The sequence below is a fragment of the Cyanistes caeruleus genome, chromosome 4, assembly GCF_971803275.1.
Source record: "Cyanistes caeruleus chromosome 4, bCyaCae1.hap1.1, whole genome shotgun sequence".
Lineage (NCBI taxonomy): Eukaryota > Metazoa > Chordata > Aves > Passeriformes > Paridae > Cyanistes > Cyanistes caeruleus.
In genome coordinates, this window is record NC_141704.1 from 49,169,201 (window position 1) to 49,196,742 (window position 27,542).

Genomic DNA, 27,542 nt, shown 5'->3' on the forward strand with positions numbered 1-27,542 from the left:
AGTTGTAGAGATGAAAATAAATCCAAATTCAAATGTCAACTTTTCATTAAAAAATGAGAAAAGAAATAACAAATTAGCTGGCTACCTTTACTATCTGGATGCCCATAGAGTCATCATCAGGATTACTTCTTTCATTGAATGTGAAACGCATGGTTTTGTCCCAGTCAATGGCTATACTGTGTAAGTACTGATCAGCCAGGGTCAACCAAACCTAGAAATAAATATGACAAAATTAATTATTTCTCTGATAAAATATAAAGTTTATATATATATATATATTGTTAGATGAACCTTATCAGCTTCACCCATATGTGATCTGCTGTTAGACTTGAAATATGCAGAAGAGGATTTTAGCTACAACCATTTTTGCACAATCAAAATAATACCTTGCTCCCTAAAACATAAAGGAAATGGTCAGCACTAAGCATCCAGATCTGTAGACTGCTTAGAAAGATACAAGCTGGCCATCAGTGAATTCACAAGGGCCCTCCAAGATGGAAACACAATGCAAGGACTCTCCATCAGTTCAGACCTTCTATCCTTATAACCAACAAAGAGTTTTATAAAAGGATAACACTGCTGCTGGCTTTCCTCAAACTCAACCATAGATACGTCTCCTGGGAACTCCCAGAAGAAATCTAGCAGTGCTGGTGCTTCCCTGTATCAGAAATCTCTCCTTATGACTTTGCAGAACAAATAATATATAGTTTTCGCCATTTGGGATTGATCTGAAAGCATGATTCAGAATGGAACAACTTAACTCTCACAAGAGAACTAAACTGTCGGCGCTGCAGAGAGTTCTGAAAAAAACATTTTCACTACTTTTAAAGCCTAATAATTGCCAGAACAGATTTATGCATGTTTATCCAAGACAAAGGTGGGACCTTTAATAAAGATTTGAAAACTTCCTGGACTATGACACATGACAGATCATACAATGACAACAAGCAACAATAAAAGACCCTTTTTTCAGGAAGCTGAAAGAAATCATGAAAGCAAACTGGTCAAGTTTTATATCAGCCATTAATTCACTCAAGTGAGAAAAGCAATTTAGACACTTCCCACAGATTTAAACACTTAGATAGCTGCACGATGAAGGAATTTATAGACAGTTCCCAGAATCTCATGTTTTCTGCATTTAAATGTCCCTACCCACACTTTCACAAAACCACCCACGTGGAGGAATGCCACTGCTCTGCCTCCCAACAGCCTCAGCACTGCTGACATCCTGCTGATGTTGTTTGACTGGATTCTCTATCTCTGCCAGTCCCAGAAACCAAATGTCACATGCCACAACAATAATGCAGATGTCAACCTGCTCCTTTTGTTGACAGCAAAGGAGGCAATCAGCATGCTGCCACCACAAAATACTTCCTCTGTTTTGGTATCTATTTTAAAATCATTGTAAAACCAGGGAACGGCAGTAAAAAGACAACATCTCTTTTCTTACTACTATTTCTTTGGTTAGCATCATGTGGTCACGTGTGAGCAAACTCAGGGATGGGCAGAGTGAAAAGGAAAGACAGATCTGAGTTGGATGATGTGGCAAAGCTTATGCAAGTCTGCTGATTACACAGAACTGGGAGGAGTGGCTGATAAGCCCAAGGACAACTTGACAGGATGGGAAAATGGTCTGACAAGAACCTCATTTAGTTCAACAAGTAGAAGTGCAAAATTCTGCTTCTGGAAGAGGGAAGAAATAATCCCAAGCAGCAGTATATGTTGGAGACACCCAGTTGCAAAGCATCTCTCCTGTGCAGGAAGGCTGAGAGAGCTGGGACCATTCAGAATGAAGAAAAGGCAGCTATGGGGGAATCCTACCAGTGTGAATGATGGTATGTGATGAATACCACCATCCAATGCAAGGAGGATGAAGCCAGACTCTTCTCATTCATGCCCAGTGACTGGACTGGAGATAATGGGCACAAACTGAAATACAGGAGGTTCTCCTCAAACATCAAGGAACACATTTTAACTGTGAGGGCGACTGAGCACTGACACAGATTTCCCAGGGAGGTTGTGGAATCTCTATCCTTGCAGATATTTGAAAGTCACCAGGACTTGGCAACCAGCTGTAGGTGGCCCTGATTGGGAAGAGGGGTTGGACCAGATGACCTCCAGAGGTCCTGTCCAAACTCAGCCCTTCTCTGATTCTGTGACCTCTGCCAATCATGTGCCACAGACAAGTGGTACAGACAAGTGTCTGAGACACTTTCTGGAGTGGAAGAAGAATATTTCAGGTAAGAAAAAAGGCTGTTAGATGGGTATAATGATTCACTGAAGTTGTAGACTGAAAATAAATTCATCGTGGTGTGAGGAAAACAATGCCACTAAGTCTTCTCTTCCTTCTCTCCTGATCTGTAAAGGGCTAGATTTCAGTTTGGAAAGGTAGCAAAAAACACGAAAAGGAAGTTAACCTGATGCATCAGAAATATGTGGAACTACACATAACTTATAAATATTCAAAAATATTTTTTTTATTAAAACTGTGTTCTCAAAGCTGAGATTATGTGACTCAGTTTTAAAGAATAAAATTAATAGACATAACTCTTTTTATACTAGAGGACTTCAAACATTGAAGAATGCAATAAAGTAAGTCTAGCAAAATCCCAATGGACCTTTTCCTACCACACTAACTCAGTGTAATTTCCCATTAATAGTGCACTCTGCCATTCTACATCACTCCTGTCTCTGAACTTCCCTAATTTTGGTAAACCAAGAACTGTTTCTATGAGCATTCCTGTCAGCATTAATCATGTATCAACTTCACCTTCGTAAGTGTGACAACCTACACTGCAGATATGTTCTCCTTTTAGTTATCTTCAGCAATGGGGGCAATTTCACCAGTGCAATTTCTTAAGACTGACAGAATGAAGCAATAACATCTGCACCAGAATAAATTACCTAAGCCTCAAGCAGAAAGAACCCAATTATTGAAAACACCATCTTTACCTGTCCCCTCAGCCTTTCCAGCTGCCCTGTGAGGTTGTCACTGAATAATGTAAACAAGGAAAAATCCCCAGTACAACTTAAAAAGTCCAAATATTTGTTATAAAACCCAGCAACAGATAATACTGTTGTAATTCACCTCTCCTGAGAAACCTACAGGCAATATGGCCCACAAGGCATAAAGGTTTACCTACCTTTCTCCGCCATTCCTTTGGGATCCCTGTTGGCAGTCTGGCCACTGCTTTGAGTGCATCATGCCACTAAAAGCAAAAACATCCAAAAATGTAAAATATCCATCATTAGTTTAATGCTATAGTACAGCAACATTTACAACCTTGCAGATATTGCACACTCATTTCATTTTACTGCACGTATTTCAGAGTTTAACTGCTTAATCCACTCTCAGGGAAGATACAGATTAATTACTTGATGATATGACCGAAGTATAATATTCTAGGACACAAGGATTTAGGAAATATATGAGTAAATAATGAAAGCCTATTCCATTTTCTGAATACAAGTGAAACAGCTTGTGATGCAATTGCAAATAATATGCTGATATTATGATGATAAATGCATTTCTGAATGAGGGCAAGCACCTTGACTGCAGAGAAACCACTAATTCACAAACTCAAGAGAAAAATAAATCAAATTACCTGCTGAAAACCATTTTGACCTAAAGATGGCTCAAGTGTGAATTTCAATTTTGTATCAACCCCTAGAAAGAAAAATGAAAAAAAAAAAGGCCATTATTTTAATTATCTCAGAAGACAAAAAGAAGCCAAAAAAACCCAAACACAAACAGTTCAAACAGTTGAAACAAGAACACAAAATTTTATCTTCCTGTTTTAACAACTACATTTCAACCTGTTTCAATAAATTTTGTCCTCAGAGTGGATTCAAGGAACATGCTAAGAAGTACACAGACAAAATGTTTTTAAAATGCAGCAACATGCTCTTTAGTGATGTAGTTTGGACCAACTCATTTCACTAATATTCATATAGTTCACTGTTCTACAAACTATAATAGTACACTGCAAACTGTCATATGCATCCACAGGAAAATACACGTGCAGAGACAGTTTCTTTCCATCTATGCCAGCTTCTTGACATTAAGTCAGTCAAAACTAATTTATGAGTTTGGTGTGTTAAAATTATTTTACTGTTCAGAATATATGTATTTTTTATAATTTTTCAGACCATAATGCACATTTGGTCATTATTGTTTAAGCATAGATTTTATTTTGGCCACATATGCAAACTACTTTATTTGTTATGAAGCAGGCCTACTAATTTGTTCATACAATATTACATAAAATACCAGAATCTCAAGTGGATCCAAACATGGCACTGAAGTATGCCAGAACATGATCAACAGTAAAATGTTTAATTCGCTTTCCATCCTGCAGTTTGAATGCACAATTCCTTGGTCCTTCAAATGCCGCTGTCCAGAACTCAGGTGCTGAACACGGCATCAGATCCCATCCCCTCCCTCCCGTCTGCTGGCACAAAGAATGAAGCCCTCCTTTATTTTCCCTCCATAATTTAATAGAATGGTATTGTTCCATTTTTACAATTATGTTATGCATAGCTTCTCATCTTTCCAGGATATGAAGCCAAACATTTTTAATATAGAAATACATATATACATATATATACACACAGAGAGAAAACCCAAACAGATTATAAGCCTGCAAGGTTTTAAGTATGTAATATCCATGCTAACCAACTCACTGGTAATACTCAGTTCTTTGGAGGTCTAAACCTATAAGTCTGACAGAAAACCCAACTGTAGTGGCATTTGCTATTTAGGGAATGTAAAATGCCTTTGAGCATTAACATACTGAAGTGGTGGTAAGTAATTTTACAGCCTTACTGCCTGATAAATATATATTTAAAGACAAAACCTTCTTCTCCACTGCTTTTTTTTTTTTTTTTTTTTTTTTTTCTTTGTTGGGGGTGAGTGAATAGAAACAAAAAAAAAAAACATCACACAAACTCCAGCACTGTTTAGAATTTTAGCATTTTAGAATTGCATCACTGAGACCTGGGGATTAGTGCTTTCATTTCCCTGCTTCAGTTCTAAAAGACATCCTTGTCAGATGTAGAAAAATAAAGGCTTCAAACCATAATAGATATGTCTTGAAAAAACATTGAAGGATTAATAACTATTCCTGGAAGTAACTGTTTATTAGTATTCCTTCCCATAGTGCAATGGCACTCAGCAGGGACTCCTAATAGATAAATCTTTTCATAATAATTCAAAGCAATGTAACAATGCCAGTAACCTACTAAGATTAAATTGTATCACATTTGCTGAGATTGGAAAACGTGAACTTCATTCTCAAGGGAAAAAATAATAAGTACTGTAAAACCTTAATACATACAAAAATACATCATGACTAGGAACTCCTTTTGTTAAAGTAACAGATGCTGGCACATTACCTAACACTGCCTTGTAGCTAAGAACCAATAGCCTTCCAAAATAACCATGTATTCATTTACAGCCCAGCACCAAATATTAATTATTTCACAGTTTTCTAAGACTTAAAAGATCCCAGTGACAACTTTTCTCTCTGTCCTAGAAGCTTCCTAAGAAAGACAAAAGCAAATACTTCCAGGTCTTCAAAAGATCCAGTACAGAAAGATAAAATCTCAGAGCAAGGCAAAATCTATCTATGGTTACATGAACATCATGACCAGGGAGCTCACACGACAATCAAAGTACGTGTCCCTCCTGAGACTGAAATGAGACCCTTCAAATGAGACCCTTGATTAAATAAGACTGAAATGAGATCATCCATCTACAAAAGTTAATTAAATCACAGCAAACACTTAAGACAGGTGTGGAAATTACTGTAACTGAGAATTACATCACATGGTAACACCAGACTACACAGTACACTCTCTTCAGTATGGTGGGGAACTGCTTGGTCACGCCAAGCATGACAACCTCTTGTAAAAGCCACAGGATCTGTGTCCCTTTTATTTGTTCTCCATTAGAATTATTTTCCAAATCAAATTATGTGACATTTTTGTGATAGGGGAGGGGAAGATCCATGGGGAATGAACCCCATACAATACAAAGTGTTCCTCATTCCCATCCATTTTAAAGAATTTTTATTTCCTCAAAATAAAAAATTACAACATTGCTTAATATAAAAAACAGCAAGTAAGATGTAAAAAAAAAAAAAGCTGCAACGATACAGAGAGAGCAAGGAAGGTAACCAGCAAACTGGGAGCAGCATCTCATTGCCCATTACTTATTTCTGGTGGAAGAATCATCTTGCTACATGCAGTTTCTGCATTCTGCTCAAGGAATTTGTACCTGAGTTTTAGAGCTCCAAGGAAATTAATGCCTATCCCTAATTCAACCTCTCTTGGTTTCCTAAACCTTCCTTTCTCCATCATTTCCCCTTCTTTATTTAGTTGTCTTCTCTCCATAACCTAACTTACATTCCGTAATAGTTTCTTCCCCCCTCAGTACCCCACAACCATACAAACCTACCACATGTCTGCACCCATTTTCACTGGGTTTTCCCATTTCTGACAATCCTCCATCTTTGGGTCACATTCCTCTCCATAACATAAACACATGCTTTATGCAAAAAAAGACCCCTTCAGGCCTTAAGAGAACTTGTCTTCCCAGCTCTTCTGCAGGGACAGACTGGCATAGATACACCACACACAGAGGAATAGTTCCTACTGTAAATGTTGTCAGTACAACTCAGCCCTTTCACATCAAATCAGCCAGGTTATGGTCTCATTTGACATATATATATCACCTCCAGTTCATACACTTTCAACTGATTCTTCCTATCTGAGAAGCATATTAATTTATATTGGCAGGAATATGCTGGGAACACACTGGAATGATTAGCTCCACAAATACAAGGACACAAAAAGGTACATGCTTGACAACAAATTTCTGAAGGGTAGGGGAATGCCAAAATAAGCTCTGTTCAATGTCCTTCCAAGCCTGTCACCAGAAACCACTGCAGAAAAGTTATATAAAAAATAAAAAAAATTAAGAAGAGGAAAATATACTCCCCTCCAAACCACAGTCCTGTATTCTTTCCTGTGCAAAATACACAATAACTCCTGACAAGAAAAGGCTGTAAGAGGGAAGATTATACCCCTAGGATTCCCAAACTCTAGCAGTCCTCCACTGCATAACTGAAATGTAGCACAGAACCACACAAAGTGCCATAAGAGGGAAGAAAAATACTGTCAGCCGGAGTGAGAGAATCAAATTCCCAGTTCACCCTCAGTGGATTAATTAATTAACTAAATTAAACAAAAGGATGGGGTGAAATCTGGGATTTTTTCAGAAATGTCAGAACAGAAGAAAGTCTAGGAAGATTATGTGTTTTTAAGATGATAGCATGTTTGTGAGCTATAAAGACATAGCTTTAAACTTGCAAATTAGTACTGTAGCTTCTTGGCTGTATTTCACAGCTGTCGAAACCTCTCCCACAAAATGCAAATAAATATTTTATCAAAAATAAATGAGGAAAAAGGCCTAAAGCAGTTTTGTGTGCAGTGGGAGGAAAGAGAAGAGTAAATGTAAACTATCACCTTATGCTGCTTGTTGTTTCAAGAAGATTCTTAGCCTTGCAATTTATCTCTAAAAGTAATATTCTGAGTAACCCTGTATGAAACCGCTTCTATCAGGAGCCAGAGCTCAGACTGGGATGTATCAAAACATATCTAAGATCTCCAGTCTAGAAAAACTTCTCAATACAGACAACTAATACAGGCACTAAGTAAATCTGCATAATATTTCACCCAGCATATTTTTTTAAGGGCTCATTAAGTGTTCCATGCCCACCACTCTATGAAAACATTTATCCTGAATGGGATTATTGTCTTTACCTACATATGAACAACATGGAACCCCCAAACCAGTCAGATTTTTACAACTATGGCATTCATAGTTACACCTCCAATCACATCCCCTGGTCTTTGTGTGAGTGTAAATACAAGAATGTTATTATCCAGATAACGTCATTACCTGGGATAATAGCAGACTACTGTTGGAGCAGGGATCTTTGAGAATTACAAGACAGAAAATCTTGGAAACAGCAACTCCATAAATCTGTACCAAAATGTACCCAAGACCTTATTAATAACAGCTTCTGAAACTCACTTCAAACACAGAGGCAGTGAGCATTGTGTGCTTGATGCACACACTAGTACAATGGGAAAAAAACTAGTACAATGGGAAACTGATCCTTATTTATTCCCATGTATTGCTCTATGTTTCCATGGATCTCCGGCTTGCCTGCTTTGTAAATTAGGTAACAGATCAACAACGTTTTAGCTACAAGTGACAGGTCTAACACATAAATTGAATTTAAATTTATTGATATTTCATTTAAAAAAAAAAACCACCAACATTTTGATGGCAGACAACTAGAATCTAGCATTCAGTCATGATCACCCATTCGCACTTCTGTTGAGAGCCCACCTCCCTGGAGTATAAACCTACGTTGCTAGCTGACCACCCAGTTCTTAAAAGATTTTGATACTGAAGCAGAATCTAGAAAACATAGCTGCAGAGCTGATGCCTTCCCCTTGGAATAGGCACGGTTGCAAATTTAGACTACACCCTAGCGCAGACAAAGGCTGGGCGGGAGGAGGGGTCTCCGGCAGGTCAAGAGTTAGCAGGCTTACCAGGAAAGGTCAGGGGAGGATGCTAGGAGACTTCGGGGAGAGACTGGCAGAAAGCTGAATCGCCGAGCCCGGGGGAGAGGAGACGGAGGGAGAAAGGCAGTAGGGACAGATGACACAAAAGCGCGGCGAGGCGGCGACGCCGGGCGGGAGGAGCAAGGAAAGGACCGGGAGATGTGGAGAGCGGAGCCGGGATCAGCGGCTCGGGCGGGACAGGAGCAGGAGGAGTCCCCCCAGGGCAGGGGCAGCGCTGCCTTCCCGCAGGGCCCCGGCCGCCCCCGGCCTCCCGCCTGGGCCCGGCCCTGCTCCCCGCGGGGCCGCCTCGCACCCGCCGCGGTGCCTCCGCCGCTCCCGGCCCGGGGCCATCTCGCAGGCCCCGCTCCCCGCTCCAGGCCGGCGCAGCCCGGGAGGGAGCCCCGCGCTCCGGACGCGCCGCCGGCCCGAGGCCGCGACCGCGGCTCCTCACGCCGGCCGGGCCGGGCCGCGCCGGGGCTGCCGCAGCGGCGGACGGAGAGGCGAAGCTGCCTCGGGCCGGGGCCGCTCCCGGGCGCTGCCCCCTCGCCTACCCGCAGCCCTCATCGCCCGCCGACCTCCTCCTCCTTCTCTCCGAGCCGACCCCCAGGCCCCGGCCGCTCCCCCCGCCCCGCTAAGCCGCTTACGGGGCGGCAGCCGCCGCCTCGCCCGGCCGGCGCGGGTACCTGGCTCCAAGGTGCACAGCAGGCGCGGCGCGGTCCGGGAGATGCAGCTGCGCTTCTTGAGCACATTGCTGAGGATGGTGCCTACACCGCCGCCCGAGCTCTGCCGCTTCAGGCATCGCCCCCCGCGCCGCAGCGAGCCCGTGAGCCTGTCCTGCCGCATGGTGCCCGGGGCTCGCCCTAGGGCGGCGGGGTGGGGGACATGGCGTGCGGGGACCCGCACTGCAGACGGCGAAGTCCGAGTGCCGGAGAGAAGAGGGAGGACAAGGAGAGAAGAAAGACAAAAAGGGGAAAAAAAAAAAAAAAAAAAGCTGTTCCCGCCCACAATCCTAGCATCACTGCCTGAATAAACCAGCAGCCTCTCCTCCTCCTCCTCCAGCACCACCTGGAACGCAGCGGGCGAGGGGAGCGGCAGCTCTGGTCAGAAATAAAGGGAGCCCCAGCGGCAGCGGTGGGGCTCAGCTGTGCCAAAGGGCTTCAGGACAGCCGCACAGCCCCCGGGATCCACGGGACCAGCCGACACGGACAGCGCGGACACGGCTCGCTTGACGCCTGTAACGGGCGGCAATACTGGCATTTCTCCCGAGAATTAAACCAGCTGAATATCCGCCAAAGAGTTTTTTCACGTAGTACTCGGGCCTACAGCTGGACATATACAGATAGTCCTGCTGCCCTTTTCAGAAAGCTGTCCTGGGAAGGAGTCCGACAGACCATGGAGCAGGGGGAGAGCAAAGAGTTTAACAGCATTGTCAGTGCCAAGGCAGGCTGGGGTCCTGCTCAACGACAGCCCCAGCAGCAGCATACGCAAGCATACTGCACAGTTTGTTTTTCACTCTCCAGCAAAGAGACCCTGAACATCCTGAGCTAAAATGACCGCCTTTTCTATGAATCTACATTGCAACTGCACTTATAAGTAATATGCCACACACTAAACAGTTAAAAGAAGTGATTCAAGAGCACTTTATTAGATGCATTTTCCAGAGCTATTTGGCCTAAGAGCATCTTCAAAGGGTTTCATAGAGATTCTCAAACTAGTGGTTTGATTCACAAGAAGGAAAAGCATTTGAAATAGTGATCGCTTTTACAACCTAAACCACTCGGCATTTCTGTGGAAGAAGAGCAGATTTATCACACCACATTAGTCAGGCTCAAAAGCCAAATTACCAGGAGTCTCAGTCTACCTGCAAACAACTGTAGCTTTGAAACATTTTCCTCCTTTAAAAAAGATGTGTTTCTCAATTGCTTTATGAAGAGAGAAAACTGGTAGCAGATAAGCAGTAAAGCTAATTATATAAAAGATTCACAATAAAAAACACTGAACCAAGCCTTTTTTAAAAGTCAGTTATAACTATCTTTAGAAGCCACCGTTAAGCTTTCAGGGAAGTGTGATTTTGATCATGCCTCTTTAAATATCTGCTTGGGTTTTAGAGAAAAGTCACTACATTTGAGCTGTTAGCTTGCACTCTGAATAGATAATTAAGTCTGTGTGTCGGTGGTTCTTTTTTTAACAAAGGTGACACTTCCCTGCTGATGTAGATGATGCAAATCACTTTATTTCAGTGCCAGCTGGAGATGATGATTTAGTGGTTAAAGCATCAAATTTGAAATCAATTAGCCTCCCTAGGTGTACAGATTGTACCAATGGGACTATAACAGCAACATTTAAAAACAGAAATAGCCATATTATCTCTGTAATATTCTCCTCCAGCCTGAACACCTTTTGCAAATAGCACCACATCGTTCTTGGATCATTTCAAGACTGACTAATCCAACACCATATGCTTTTACCCAAAGTCTCAGAAGCCATAACCAGTTTCAGTTTCACTCATTATTCAGACAGTGAGAATCAGTCATCACACTAAACTGCGTTAACTACAGTTTTTAAACAATTGGAAATCAGGTCTAAGAAACACATTGATATTTAACTGATGAAGATAAACAGCTCTCAAAATGAGAATTCGGTATCCCCATTACTGCTATCTCTCCCACTTGTCATCTTGTCTCTACAAGAAAACTGGAAACAATCAGGACAATCATACTGTGACTGGGAACACAGATACTTCCAAGCGTACCATTAAGGAGCTTTCCCGCATGCTAGCCAATTAATAAAATGTTATTCCAAAGGAAAAAATGCAAAGTCGAGCTTCAAGAGACAAAATGAAGAAGCCAGGCCATACATACCAGTTTGATGACTCAGTGGATCATTAGTACAAATGGATTTTAGATGCAGAGATAAGCCTCCCATTAAGCATACATATACATATTTTAAGGGCTAGAATCTAGCTTCTAGAAATGTGGATGGTACTAGGTTTTAATCACTGATCAAGCAAAGCTTCTGATCTGCCTGTGGCAAGACCTGTCGACCATCATGAATCTAGTTTGATCCACCAGTGCATGGAAGTCTGGTCATGTCCACAAGACCTCATCTGCATTTACTGACAAGACAGATGACATTCAGAAAGAATTTTGAGGGAAAAAGAAATCAAAATGTTTGGCTAGGCAAGATATTTCAGCTCCAGTATTTTGTAATAATCACCATGAGAATTTGCTTTTTTTTTCCTCCCTCTGTAGTTCATATATTCCCTCCCACACAACAGAGTCACTTTCTGAAAAACCTTACCTCCTCATTTGGTACCTCTTTTCAATCTTACCACCATCTGCTGCACATGCCATTTTAAGGCCAGAGAACTTCTTAAGAATACTATGTGCATTCCTGTTCTTTTTTTCAATCAGCCTTAGGATGGTCGGTCCCAAGATCAATGCCAGCTTTTGACCAGCTCCAGTTCCCTCAAACCTCTCCATTCTTTAGCTCACTTCTGTCTGCACAGGGACAATGAGGTAAAACACAGACTGCCAGAAAGGGACAATGAGTACAAACAGATGGGGCAGCAACAGGAACAGCAGCAGAAACAGGGCCACAGAGCAATCTCACTTTCAGAGAATCTGTTTGCATGGAGCTTTAACAGCCCAAGCTCAGGATTACTAGAAGGCACAATTCACCACTTCTCTTCTGATGTGTGCTAAGACTGAATGTAATTAAAATATTAAAAATGGTAAGATATCTTCAGGTAGGTCACTCTATTTCATGAGCCCCACATCTGCCCCTTTATTTCACAGAAAATTGTAGAGACCTCCCTTAATTCTGATTTGCATCACAGCATCCCAGTGAAACAGTCAAAATCTGGGAAGAAAGCTTATTTGCCACCATTCTCAACACCAATGCCAGCAAAAATACTTAAAGTGACATGTACCCATGAAAAAATATAGTAAATTCTTTGATAACACTGTAATATGATTAATCCAAGAGGATTTTGGAAATTACACTTGCACAGAAGCACTGCAGCAGTTGACAATAAAGCAAATACCAGAAAGAAATCTGTATCAATAAGATGAGGGGAAAAGAATGTACTGCAACCACAAAGGAAAACCTGTTCTATTGACCAAATCATAGGGTCACTGTCTGCTAAACCCCAGAGCTCCATGTACTACTTTAGAGAGCCTAAAAAATACATCCAGAAAGTGTAACCCTATTACCACAGGGTTTCAATAACTCTATAGAAGTTAGCAAATAAACCAACATATGTTTTGATGTGTATTATAATTTACCATGAGGCTCAAAAGAAAAAAAAAATCACTTTCATCCCTTTCAGCAATATTTTTTTATTATGTAGGCCTCTTCAAAAACTTTTCTTAATACATGTCTTACCAAAATAATGTTTTTAATTTCTTTTGTAGACAGAGAAAATATGATGATGAAAGTTAAGAAATGTTGAGAAATGTTTCCTAACCTTGCTAAATAATATGAAGTAAATGCGTATCTTGGCCAGTACTCACACTCTAGAATCCCACTTGAATGCTGCATGGTAATTTAAAAAAATAAGCCACCAGTTCAGCAGAAAAACTAATGCAATACATGAAAAAAGTAAGTCTGACAGGTATGATTTGTAGTTATGTTTAAGATAGTATTGCAGAAAAATGGAGGTCATAGCAGGTCCTCCCAGATATAAACCTGAACTTCTATTCCTTTATTAGAATCTGATTATTTGCTTAGCACCTAGCATACAAATTGAATTCTGTAGTGTGAATCACCAGCTTCATTCATCTGAGCTACTATTTCGGAAACAGAAGGATTTTTATCTGCCCAAAGTAATGAAAAAAAGCAAAATGATCCTATATCCCCAAGACAAGATTTATCCACAAATAGAACACTTGGAAAGATTTCAGATTAAAAATTAATTGCCAAAGTTAGAAACATTATTAATGACAAAATCTCTTTGCTGTGAGCCAGGAATTATAATGGAAATGGACCACTTTTATACATAAAAGTTTATATACATTGATTCATCCTTATTTGCAGTAATGCCAAGGACATGCAGCAAAGACTAGGTTCAGCCCACAGAAGGCTTTCATTAGACATTTAGCAAAGAGCCAGCCTGTCCTGCACTGCACAAGGAAAAGAGTCCAGCTTCCAGCATAGACCCTCTCTCCCAGTACACGTGGCCTCCACAGGAACAGAAACATGACCCTTTCTGGAGTTGGGGAGGAGAGTGGTGCTGACTCCTGGAGAAGCTCATGTAAGCCCCATAGGAGATCACAAAGCTTGATCAGTCAATAGCAAGGCCTGCACAAACACTCCGGTGTTTTGCTGATGTATGAATTGGTTCCCATTTGTAGATGCCACTAGTTCTGTAAAGAAAGATTTGCACATACGTGAAGCTATTGCAACCCCAAGTCCTCCAGACCACCTAATTCTCTTTATCTCCCAAGTGAGCCATGGCTTCACAGAGCAGACTCTCCAAGTATGGGATACAGAATCAGCTAGCAAAGCAAAAAAAACCTCAAACCACCACCTCCACTTCCTGAAAAAATACACCTTAGTCATTTAAGCAAGTTTGACACAGAGAGTTTTTTTAATGAAGTTTGTGAGATGAAGAGAAGATAGTTATCAGTTCCAACAACATTACTACTCAAAGATTTTCGACTCAACAGCTAAATGACAAAACTTCAGTTCATAACCTACTCTTACAGGATAAGTTTATTGAATTGGATATGTTTAGGATTAATCAAAGGCTCATTTAGCACTGAAGCCTAGAGCCATTAAAATTGATTTTGAGCATGTACAACACCACACAAGCACAAGTTTGGCTAACAGCAAAACTCCGACTATTTACTTCTGCATAGCTCGGGACAACTCATTCATTTCTTTATGAGCTTCTTCTACCACCCTTCAAGTAATCTTGTCTCATTAAGCTTTTTTTTTCAAAGTGTCTCATACCATCTATTCATCCAGTGATGTCTAGCTTGTCCAGTTCAATAGGTACCTGACTTCTAGAGCTCTCTAAAAATTACTCTAAATACCGTCAATATTTAGCTCTTCAGATTAGTATACATTTTTAAAAATATCAGCTCTGTACATTGATTATCTCCCCACTCTAACTTCATTTAATTTCACTGTATATTTATTTTTCCTTCAGGACCTAAGGGCCAATAGCTATTTCTGCCAATGAGCATTGGATAAGACAAGAAATTAGCAATAAGATGTTGGGGAAAAAAACCCCAAAACTCAAACAAACAAGAAAAACCGTGCAAACACACACACAAAATTAAAATGTCAGCTATTAATGATGCCTAATCCAGCCCAAGAACCAAAAACTGTTCACGGTCTGTATTTGACCATATGTATTGTATGGATGGCAAGGAAAATGTGCTGATCAGTACCAGGTTCTGTGATTTTAGGAAGTTACCAATAATTTATAGAGAACTAAATTTAGGAACTTTTTCACTGCTGACAAAACATACCAAGAAGATTCTAATTTTTACTAAGAAATTTTTACTAAGAAAATTTTAACTAAGAAAAAGATAAATGATAGGCTTCTAAGTAAGATGATCTAATGTGGAGATGGAACACAGGCTTGACTTCCCTGGCAAATTTCAAGGGTATGTGAGGAGTACTCATTTACAGCTCAGTAAATCAAATTCAGGTTATTAACAGTTTCAAGGAGAAAAATATTTTTAAAATCTAAGATTCACATTTAACCCTTCTTTTAGAGTTGATCCAGTGCAGAATTATAAGCAGGACTATTGATCCAAACAGACTAAGTTCCACAGCCTACTTTTCTAGCATCTTGTTTTTAAACACCAAGCTATCTCAAAGCTGCAGAAACATAGCTGCTGGCACTGCCTGATGCTCCATAAATCAGTCTATTCCTAGCACTAATTATCCCAAGCAGCTGTTATCCTCCATTTGATCTTCAGTATCCAGGAAATCTTTTCTTCAAAGGCTAATGCAACCAAAGAATGTTTAGTGTGTACCACTTGGAGATAAAATTCATCTGTGCTACTTAAAGGCCATATACCCAGTTGGGTATTTTCACTGAAGCACCATTAACAGCCCTCCTACAAGTTCACAATGTTTGGGGTTGTTTGTTTGTTTTTAAAGAGAATTTCAGTCGGAAAAAGAACAGCATCATTTCTCATACAGAAGTATAACTCCCAGCAGAATAGAAGAGAAGGCAGTGCTCAGCTAGACAAGTGTGAAAGACTATGCATACAATCTAAGAGAACTTTTTCTCTCAGGCTGTTTTCACATCCAAAAGCTTGTCAGAAAAAGATTATAGACTGAAATGACATGATGAGTTATGCAGCTCAGACAGCCACCCCTGCTGTGAGTTTATTCACACAAACCCTTACATCTTGATGGTCCAACATTTGCCACAGATGCCGTGCTCTCACTACCTGCAGGTATCCATCTACCATCAGTTCAGAATTGTAAAGATTAGTGAAATATGAATGTACTCAGGTGCATTTCTCACACATCACTGCTTCCCATGTGGCCTTTGGCACCACTGGATGTAAAGCCAGCTTCTTTGCAAGTTGCCAGTTAGTGCAATGAACTCTTAGGTTATCTCCTGGATGCTGATTATGCCTTGAAGCAAAGCACACGAACACTTTTGCACACAGACATGCAGGCTGAGAATTTTGCACAGCTGGGCCCTGCACCCCACTCCTGCCCCCATGGCCAGCACTCACCCTGCCCCAGGGCAGACATGCAGCTGCTGAGCTGCAGCAGGATGAGCTGTTTCACACTCTTCCTGAACCTACATGGAAACTGGCACTTTGCCTCATTTAATCACAATAATCCCTGGGTGACTGAATAAAAAGCTTTTCCACTTTTTCAGGGAACTATTAGACTAACAAAACTTTACTGTTGATCAGGTATCCATCTAAAAAGTTGCAAGTGAGCAGGGGGAACAGCAGTGCCTGCCAGTTATTTCTACTGTCATGACTGACTGACAGGGACTGTAGACAGAGAACAGGGTGTTCTGACTTTGCTGTCTCCAAACAGCAGCATGCCTCCTCAATTTGAGCTAATCAAAGCCCACCTTCCAAAGCTACTGCAGTACCAGAGAAATAAGAGAGCACTGGTTTGAGAACCACTTTTTGCAGGGAAATCAGTATAGAAATACTACAAGTATTGCTTGATAAGTAACCCAAAAAGCTGCACACACAATAATCTGTTGCTTTAATCCCCATTTCTAATACTAAGGAAGTATTTTATATAACAAGCACTCTCCAATATATTAACTTCTCATGGCACAGCTGTTATGAAAAGCGTAATACAGTGGAGTCAAAATTCTACATTTATTACAAAGCTAATCCTGTGAGGTTAGCTATGACATTGCAACAGCAACAGGATTACTGTTACACAGAAAAATATGGAGAAGCAGCTAAGCAGTCAGCCTCCAAGTTGTATGCATACCCAAAATAAACACAACCTCCGGTGGAGCACTGACTCAACCAATTTTATTGTTGTCACAGCTGCTAGCACACTGACAAAGGATAGTTACAACATCCTACACCAAATGCTGCAGGACAAGAATTTGATCTGTACATCCCTATACCAAACAATCTGCATTTTCAGTCGCAAACCTGGCCTAGATTGAGCAGCTAGATTATTGCTTACAGAATGATTTCCTGAGTTTACTGTTCAGTTCTATAACTGAACAATGATATATTGAACAATGAAATATTTATTCTGCAAAATAGTTTTTTATGTTGTAGCCACATTCAGCTGTTACTCTCCCAACAAGTTTCTACATCATTAAGGAAATACTGCTGAATTATTTATTATGGAGGGAGAGAGAAATGAAGGGAGGAAAGAACTAATTTGTATTTAGATAATCAGTGGCTGATTCTCTCACCACCTCAGGTGGCCATTGCAGGGTGCACCTTTCATTTTAGAGGCTGAGGCCAACTACAGAACACACCCACACAACACACTTCAGACAGGCCAATGCAGCCCCACTACACCCTCACCCCAAATGTCTACCATCTCCCAGGGCAAGCATTCAAAGTGGGGTGAGATGGAAGGCTGCAGGAACATGGCTATCCATTTCAGAGGCCCCACAGCTTATACAGAAGTGGGACACCACAGCTGGTTGACCAGGGTCTCCCAGGTCTCACCACACTGCTGTAGGTGAAGAGCTGGTATGTCTGAGAGCAGCCACCTGTTTCTGTGTGAGGCACATTTGGGGCCAAGTTTGCTCTCCTCAGAGGCAAGTGCCCTGAGGTCAGCTGCTTATTTCGCTCAGGTTCCACCTAGCCCTGAACCCCTGGCATCTCCCTTTCTGAGGAAAATCTCACCCCTCCAGACACAGCAGCTCACTGAACTAGAAAATGAGTGACAGCAGTGAGCCAGAAGGCAGCATCTTCCTCAAGGACATAATGATCTCTTAATCAGCAGGCTCCACACTGTCCCATGAATTTACCAGCATCAGTGATCCCAGCTCTGAATGTAACCAATTTCCTATTAACAGTAGCAGTAGGATGACACTTAAAAGAAAAAAGTGCTAGTCATGTGTAGTCATGTACCCTGTGTCACTTGCAACAGACTCCCAGGGCTTTTAACAAAAGCCCTGATGCTAGCCGAAGCAGCCACCATGAGAGTTTTCTTAGTTAAATCCTGAAGAATATAGCTGAAGGAGGCCATGATAAAAGCCATTTTCAATAATTGCTCAAATTTTAGTCAATTATGAGATGGTATTAGTTCTGAGGAGGCTAGGAGGTACTTTTGGTAGACGTAAGACACTTCAGTGGTGAGAGTTACGGACAAAGAAGTTAGGAAAGTATGTGACACAGAAAAGTAAGGAATCATATAACCCCTGCAGACTCAGAAGGGAAACATATGGCTTAGGAATGTATGTGGGCTCCTCAGCTCCCTAACCAGCCTGGCAATCCCAGTGCTGAGCAGCCACGCAGGGAGCTGCAGAGATGTCTTACTGAATGTTCCCAGGAAGATCTCTGTAATGTAGTTGTTTGAAACCACTTTAATGGAAAGGTCTGACATAAAATATCTGTTTGTGGAAAGCAAAGTCCTTCACAGCAAAATGTCATCCTTCATGAAAACAGATTTCCAAATGCTGAAAGCATGATTTTGACTCTTTTTAGGATTAAACATTTTATCATCTTACTTAAAAATAGCTCATTACATAATAGGATATGAAAAAGGCATCTGAACAAAGCATTTTAGTTTGAAATGCAAGCTTTCAGAATTTTGCTTCATAAGCAATTGACTCTAGTGAGTGGGTGCTTTATTTCATGCTGGAACAAGATACTTTAGTTGCTGTATCCTTAAAGCAGAATTTCCCTCAAAAGTGAGGATTCCAGGTTCTGTAATGCTTCAAGTACTTAGTTCTTGCCACCTTTTGAATCTGATATTCTGCAGCGACACAGACCACAAGAACATCTCAGTTGATATATGACCAAATTAGACAGCAACTCCAGCCTCTTTCTTTCAAGGATAAAAGAAGGGAAAAAAAATCTTTTCAACACCAGAAAATAAAAGAAACTTACTTCACCTTAGACGTTAAGAAACTGAAATTAGCCTCAAAGTGGCCTCTAAGAGGTGCCAAATCTGCACAATCACACAATTTGTCAGGTTTGTAAGGAAACTGCACAGTTTGCCAATTTATAATTTATATTACAGCTTTGTTTTTACAGCAAGAGAAGATGGCAGTCAGTTTGTTAGTCTGACAAGGGCTTCTATTGACTCACACACCAGTCAGCTTCCTGGGGCTAGCAACGATCATCCCAAAGAGGTGTCTGGAGACAGTGCAGTGGGGTGGTCTCTCCCCCTAGGGCTTACCAATGCTACTGCTCATCAACGATCAAAGACTTCAAAATTCATTATTTGCAAGATCATACTCTGTGTTCACGTCCCACCAGCAGCATGATTACACTCTAAATCTGAGTACTATGTTGGTAGTTCTCTAGAAGAATATCCTAAGAGAGGGATGAGACACAGTGCTATACCAGAACTTTACTGACTTGCTGCTCTGTTAAACTATTACCCCAAGTCCCAGCATCCTGGTTGTGCTGCTCAAAGACCGGCTCTAAGATGATAATCTCACCAAAAGAAAGTAACCATGGAATTCACTGGCTAAAAACTCTTCGGGATTATTCTGCTAGTGATTAGTTGTCAGTCTGAGTTCCACACAGCTCTTATTATGTTTGACAACATTCAAACTCTTTCCTAGTATAACTAACAGATACTCAGAATACAGAATCTAATTTATATTAGCAAATACTAAACATGACACACACCTATTTATTGAAACATTTCTTCATGCTCTGACGCACAGCACTGAAGGTTGTTGTTTGCAGTCCTTCTCCTTCAAGCCTAGTGTTAAAAGAAAAGTAATCCTTCTCAGCCCAGGCTCCAATTGCAATAGAATAAGCTTTCAGATTTTCCAGAATCTTTGCTGGCTGAAGCTGAATGAACTATCTCAGTCAAATGGCATTTAATTTTATATTCATTGCTCTAGGTGGCTCTTTTGAAGGGCACTTCAGTAATATTTTCAAAAATTACACTATTTGTTAATAATGCTGGGTAACAGTGAACAGGTCAGTTAAGATCACACTTAGATCTAAAGCCATTTTGCCTTGTGCATGATCATCCCAAGGGACCACCAGGCGAATTTCACCATCCGGATCGAAAAAACTGCTGCCCAGCGGCCCAGTGCAGCTGACAGAAAAAGGACACAGCTACCATCTCCACTGAGCCAAGCTCCAGCATTACTAAATACAGATTCTTTCCTTTTCTAACTGCTCCATTACCTCACTCTTGGCAAACCAGCACAGGTCATAGAATGGATCAGAAAATCCTTGCTAACCAGTGCCCAGCACATCTCCCCTAAGCTGCCATAGCAGCAGTATTCACTGAGTAACTCAAGTCTCCATAAAGAAATAAAAAAAATAAACCAGAGCAATAGGGGTGTTCCAGGTTAAAGAATATTTATACAACTGCAACAGTACATCAAACTGCTGGGAAGTGAGTGGGAAGAGACAGATAAGCCACAGGCAAAATTTTATATGCATGAATTATTACATATGTACATAAATACTTGCCTCATGTTGCAAGACATCTGATCCAGAGTGAAATCAATCACCAAATCACAGAATACTAGGTTGGAAGGGACCTCAAGGATCATCAACTTTTCTCAACAAAAGCATGATCTAGACAAGATGGCCCAGCATCCTGTCCAGCCAAATCTTAAATGCATCCAACATTGAGGACTCTACCATTTTCCTGGTGAGATTATTTCAATGGTTGACTGTTTTCATTGTGAAAAATTTTCCTCTCCTCCAAGAACCTTATCAAGTTCAAATTCAATCAAATCAATATTACCTGTGTCCACACTATATTGTGCTAAAGTTGCTCTTACACTTTTAACCAAACTTTTACCTTATGAACTAAAAATCGTGAATTTCTGGCTTGGTTTTGTAACCATGTTGAGGGAAGACGAGGGATAGAGGAAATGGGCAAGCAGACAATTAGTTAATGCAGGAAAAAACAAGAAAAAACATCAAATGGGGACCAAGGAAAAATGTGAAGAAAGCTCAAGGACAGGGAGTAATCTGGGTAGACACTGCAAGATAGTGCAAGATGCAGGGACGGGGAAAATAGAACAGAGCTGAGAAGTCAAATATTTAAAGACTGGGTCATGCAAGAGAAGTTAATAAAGAACTTGGCAGGAAAAAAAATAGGATGGGACAGGACACAGAGATGCAGTAGGACTGAGGGAAGGAGACATAAAATAGAAATTTAATCTAGATGTACAAGTTTTCTTGCATGTCTGAGTTGCACTTTTCCAGGTACACATGGTAACGTGATCTTGCTCAGTTCTTTCCTAATCAATTCATGCAAATAACATCAGGCAGTGCTTTCCCAGTTTCCTCTGAGTTCCATACCCTGTGAGAAAAGTTGATGCTATAGAGACAGAACTTCGTTCTCAGAAATTGAGGAGACTTCATAGCCCAGCCTTCTACCTGGAAACTGTCCATGCTCTGGGGACATGTGGGGGACAAATCAGTGTCCAGATGATGCCAGTTCATGCTGCCTTTCTGTCCAATTAAGATACATTCAAAGACATTTCAACCACCACGAATAAATACAGGCATAACCCTCTGAATTTCTGTAGTTGGATTCCAAAAGATTCCCTTCATTTACTCTGGAACTTCTGAATAACTTTGACAACCATGTGGGAATTATTGATCTCAGTTATAATTAAAAAGCTATTTGTCTCTATTTTTCATCTATTTTGCATAAGGAAACTTATATTTCCTTTGTGAATAACATTTATATGTCAACAGACAGTGCAGAACTTAATAAGTAACATAAACTAGGTGATTTGGAATACAAGCATCATAAGGTTACCCCAGGACACTGATGCTAAATCTTTTAATCCAATTCTTGCCTGACCACACTTGTAAAGCACTTCCCTTCGTGTTTATGGAAGGTTGATGGTTTTTGTATCCTTATCAAGTAGGTGCACCTCTAGTTCTGCACAAAATAAAATATTCTGTCTCCCTCTACTGGCTCTGCATTAAATAACACCAGAAAAAGGAAAAGAAAAACTAGAAAGAAAATGTTTATTGTTATCTTAGAGAATTCTGTACAGAAGCAATGCTCAAATAACAGAAGATTAATACTTTAATCATAGTTTCTAAACAAGTATTACCAAAAAGAATACTAAGGATCTTTCTGAAAACAGCATGAGGCCCATTTAAAGTTCTTATAGGTACATAGCACCATCATAGTGACACAGCTATGACAGATAAATTATTTGTAACTTCGGGAAATTTTCTAGTAAAATTATTTGTTCATTAAAAATACAAGAGAATATTAATGAACTTTCTGTTTCTGTAACTTCATCTTATTTTATGTTGAATTAAATTTAAGCATTCCTGCTTGCTTCCAGCCAAACTGACTTACAATTAAGCTGGATGCTTTTACTTCTAAGTAAGTTATAGATAATACATGATTTTGGTTTGGGTTGTTTGTTGGTTGTTTTTTGGATTTGTTTTAATTAAAACAAATCAACATTTGTGATTCAAGGAAGTTCTGGTTTGCAATTTGACCACTCAAAATATATTTAGTAATGAAAGCAAGCTGTCACTATATAAAATACAAGAGATGTCCTTCACATACCTTTTAGATAACAGCTTCAAAACCTCATTGGTTTTTTACTGAATTCTGCTTTTCTCAAATGATATAATTAAGTGCATATAGCACTCTGCTTGTTTCTAATATGGATCAAAAAAGTTCATAGTGCTCCCAAGAAAACATATCTTTTCTTAGTCCAAAAAAATCAAAATCGCAAATCACAAAGAGTAAGAGAAACAAGTGCCACCTTTGCCATGAGGCCATCACAGTGATTTCTCTCTTAATTTTCTTCATTGAAGAATTTTATTTAAATTTGGGTAAAAAAAGCATTATTAAAATGAAACCCTTCATTCATATCTCTTACAATCCAGAAGTACAGCACAGTGTACTGATTTTACCATATATTCTACAGAACAATTTATCGTTCCTTTAAGAGAGCCATGACCATTCATGTGTCCAACCAAAACACATTTCACTCTGCAGTGAATATTATTTTCTATGGTAATACCTATTTGTATGCAAAACATGCATCATCTGCTAAGGACAAGGGTCAGCAGCATAGTGAAAAAGACAGTAAGTTATGAAGTTGTCCCTGGCAGCTGTTTCTCCACGTTTACCCACTCTGGAGTTCAAGTGCTGCCGGTGCTGTGCTAGCTATCAGTGGCCCTGAAGTGCAAGCAAGTCACATGTGGGCTCCCAAAATTGCCAGAGGCCAGGCCTCTTCTGTGCACACAGCAGAGACCAAGAGCCAGCACAGATTTAAGACTGAGGAGTGGATGGCTCCCTGTGTGAGCTGCAAAACCCACAGATCCTGAACTTTCAGACACTGAACACAGTTTTGAGCATAGAGTCTTTTAAACAGCACCTGTTTTTTCCTCTCTGCAGAAACAGATTAAAGCACGATAGATATTCTGTCAGAAAATAAGAGACCAAATTTATCAGCCCTGTTATTTCTGAACTAACTGAAATTACCACTAGGAGTTAATTTGTCAAGCAGTAATCAAAAAGGGTCGGACAAAATTTCCATGTGTTCATGAAAGAGTATTTGTTCACAATTGGTCTGTATAGATTGCTAAAAGGTAGCACTCAAAGACCTGAATGTGAACTTAATGTTAATTGAAAACTACCGTTCTACCTCTACACAGAGATTCCACTATGTGGGGAAAGAAGCATTCAGAATTTACAGCCAAATCCTCTAAATTCAAGAAAATTCAAGTAGTCTCATTTAAAAGGAGACTACAGTATATGCTCCCATATTAGTGGCATGGAGGCCTTGGTTATCAAGCTGACATTAAGAGGTTTTGAGAAGAAATATGCCTACACAGTAGATGACAGCCAAGAACTTTAATGCCAGGTTTAAGTAAAACAAAGGAATGCTTTTAAATGTTTAAAACTTAAGTTTCACATGAGTAGACAAGCTCTTACCTTGACTACATTAGCACATGCCACTACAGTGAAATTATTTTAGTAAAGTCTTTACATGCATGTCAAAGCTCCTACAGACATGTTTATGAAAAGACCATGCTTTATTTACTGTACCTGAACATTTCTGTACCTGTCACGCTGCATGTTAATGAAAAAAATAAGATGGAACATTAGGTTATTTTCACACGTCCTTTCCAAAGGCATAATTTCTATTTATTCTTACATATAATGTTACATGCAGTTTACTTTAGAAGAACTACCGAAGAGCACTTCAGCCTATCTTAAGATGACAACTTTGCCAAGTCAAATAAAAAGGTTTTAACTGTGCAGGAAAAAAAACGCTAAACAACTAAAGAACAACACTTCTTCTCTTCCCCATGCAATCTCTCAGAAACCCCCAAAACACCGATGCTGATAAAGGGCTTTGAGGGAAGTAGGTTTGTTTTTACTGATACTCTTCAGCTGGGAGCAACTTGGTAGAAAGGAGTTATGCAAAATTAACAGCTGAGGCTACAGCAGCTTACCCAGCTGAACTAGTTGAACTTTGCCTGTTTCCAGGTACTACTGACATCATTAGGAGTCAGTCATATCTAAGGAATAGCATGGCCTGGCCTCTTGACTTTAAATTAAGTGTGAGGGCTTAAATGAAGCACTGTCCACATTAATGAAACAAACTATTTACACTAGTACACAGAAAGTACTTACAACGTTTCTGGGAAACTGCCTGTAAACAAGCTGTGACAATGTCGCAGTTCTTCTGGACTTTTTGTACAAGCCTGTCTTTCTGCTTCAGAAGACGGAGCAACTTTGCTGATTGAACGGAAATTCTGTAATTCAGTTCTCGTTTTATAGTTGTTAATTCATCAACATCTGCCAACAAGCAGAGAAAACAACTTCAGTACAGGCCAAAACATTCACAAACAGCTTATTGTAGCTGACACGCAAAGACACTTGCCTCACAGACATTTACAAATACAAGCTTTCTATAAATGACAAGTTCTATTGACTGGGGTAATTCCCAGTTATAAACACTTTCAGAATCTGAGCCAAAGCCCTTAATTTTCTTTTAAACAAAAGTACTTCAATTTATTGCACAGAGTATAAATCTTAACTATTATGCTGTTATAAACTCCTGGGAAGATGACAGCTACAGACAGAACATATTGATAGTAGTGCAACCAGGAGATACATTTTAGAAAGCAGCACCAGACGCTGACCCTGCATGGATAAGAAATACATTTGTAACAGACAAGGGAACACCCTTAAGAAACCGGCTGCAAAGCTACAAATGCAACTCCAGAATAAGCTCTAAGTGGGAAATTCTTTCCCCTAAGATGCAACTAGGTGGTTTTAGTCATGGCCTCAGTCATCTCCACCAGTCAGTTACAGTGCCACCAGTCCCCTTCAGCTCATCAAAATGTCTCAGCTTAGTTCTAATATTCCTCTTGTCCCTCATGAGGTAAGCTTCAGGACAAGAAAAAGGAGTTACTGGGGAGATGTCTAAAGTCCATTAATTTTTCTGAGTCCTCTGCTCTGTTCTCAGAGGCTCCCCACACCAGTGAAATCCTAGGTCTTGCCTATCACATGTTGACCTCTTCAGCTCCTCCCTATAACAGCCTGGTACAGCTTGCCACCAGCATCTACACAGCTGCCTGCTCCCTGCAGCTAAGTTTTCAAACTATCACTTTCAATGCAACCCCTGTCCCCTGATGCTGGAAAGAAAATCAAATCAAAAATTCCATTCTTCAGTAACCTGATCTAATGAGAAAAATATGTATGCATCCACGAAAAGCTACTATCACTGGGATGGTAAACAGCTCAGCTCATGTGGCAAAACTTTTTCAACAATTCTGGAGAGCTTAAAGAAAAGGACAAATTAGGCTGAAATGACCATCAACCATGGGCTAGTGAAAACTGTGATGGCAAGGACAGGGGAACCACTGATAAAACAATACTGTATTTTATAGCCACTACCCTGCTGCTGCTGCACCTGCTGCTCAGATGTAATTCCCAATCACTTGTACCAGGCAGGGTAATTTAAAACTAGATCTATAGATTCAAAAGGATATATATATATGTGTATGTGTGTGTGTGTGTGTGTGTGTGTGTGTGTGTATATGTTGCATTTGTACTACTTTATACAGTGACCACCAGAGTTACCTGGAGAGTTTTACTCTCTCACATCCATGCCGGTTAGTTGTGCCTGTAAAAAAACATTAACTTGGCAGCAAAACTAATGAGTTGAAATACCACAAAATATATTTCTGAACAAGAAAATTTCCTGTTGAGTCCTAGGTTGCCAAAGGACACGCAGAAGAACTTGAGTTACATCCTAGTAACATCAGATGGCGTATCATCTCATTAAGAAGCCAAACACGGAAGCAGATAGCTGTTTGTACAGCTCTAAAAAACAGGCATATTTAGTCACCTCTTGGGATTTTTCCTCATCAAAAGCAAAAGTGATTAAACATCAGAAGACAAGAGGTCTTTGTTCTCTTTTCCTCTTCGCTGGATCAGCTTGGAGTAGCATGTCTCAGTCTTTCACAAACATGCACTGTGGATACTACCTAACTTTCATAAGAATTATTTGAAAATTTCATTTCAATTCTGATTGACTCCAGCATTTACATTTTTCATTACATTCCTTTATTCCTTTTTTTTTTTTTTTTGGAAGACATGCCAACCTCCAAATAAGTTTACAGTTATCCAGTTTAGTTCATGTCCAGTAAAACTAAAACTAAGAAAAACTCTGTCTTATGATACTGTATGTGTAGCATCTCTTCTAGATTCAGAAAATTAGGGCTTAGTGAAAAAAAGAAGGAAAAAGAAGGAAAAAGAAGGAAAAAGAAAGAAGAAAAGAAAGAAAAAGAAAGAAAAAGAAAGAAAAAGAAAGAAAAAGAAAGAAAAAGAAAGAAAAAGAAAGAAAAAGAAAGAAAAAGAAAGAAAAAGAAAGAAAAAGAAAGAAAAAGAAAGAAAAAGAAAGAAAAAGAAAGAAAAAGAAAGAAAAAGAAAGAAAAAGAAAGAAAAAGAAAGAAAAGCTGGACATTTATTCATTACTGTGAGGAAAAGCACCAAACTCGCAGAAACACAAAAGCTTAGGCAGTCTGTTACAGAAACTAGTAGCAGAGAACCCTAATTCAGCTCCTAGGGCACCTGAAACAAAAGAGGGGAGAACAGCCCAGGAGGCCCTAGTCTGCAGGTGCTCTCAGCTAATAGCTCGTGGGAAGCTTCTGGGAGGCACGGCCATGCAGGAAGCCTGGATACGGACACATACACACGCAGACACGTGCGCGCAGGCACGGAGGGCACCTTCGGCCATGGCTCCCTTGCACGCACAGAGGAAAAGCGAGGCGGCA

The 27,542-nt window shown here is 40.2% G+C and overlaps 1 protein-coding gene across 6 annotated transcripts in view; it reads right to left on the reverse strand.

Annotated features, from left to right (window-relative positions):
* TBC1D30 (TBC1 domain family member 30) overlaps positions 1-27,542 on the reverse strand; it is a 48,422-nt gene that overhangs the window by 20,393 nt on the left and 487 nt on the right. For 2 of the 6 annotated variants that reach the window (XM_086884543.1, XM_023931600.2), the window contains exons 2-5: positions 24,892-25,056; positions 3,606-3,667; positions 3,144-3,209; positions 86-211 (exon numbers count right to left, since the gene is read on the reverse strand). In XM_086884543.1, coding sequence (XP_086740669.1) covers positions 86-211; positions 3,144-3,209; positions 3,606-3,667; positions 24,892-25,056 — 419 coding nt within the window. Of the gene's footprint in view, positions 1-85; positions 212-3,143; positions 3,210-3,605; positions 3,668-8,625; positions 8,921-9,320; positions 10,085-24,300; positions 24,319-24,891; positions 25,057-27,542 lie in introns of those variants that run through there. The other 4 variants (XM_086884547.1, XM_086884545.1, XM_086884544.1 and 1 more) reach the window with 4 other exon arrangements.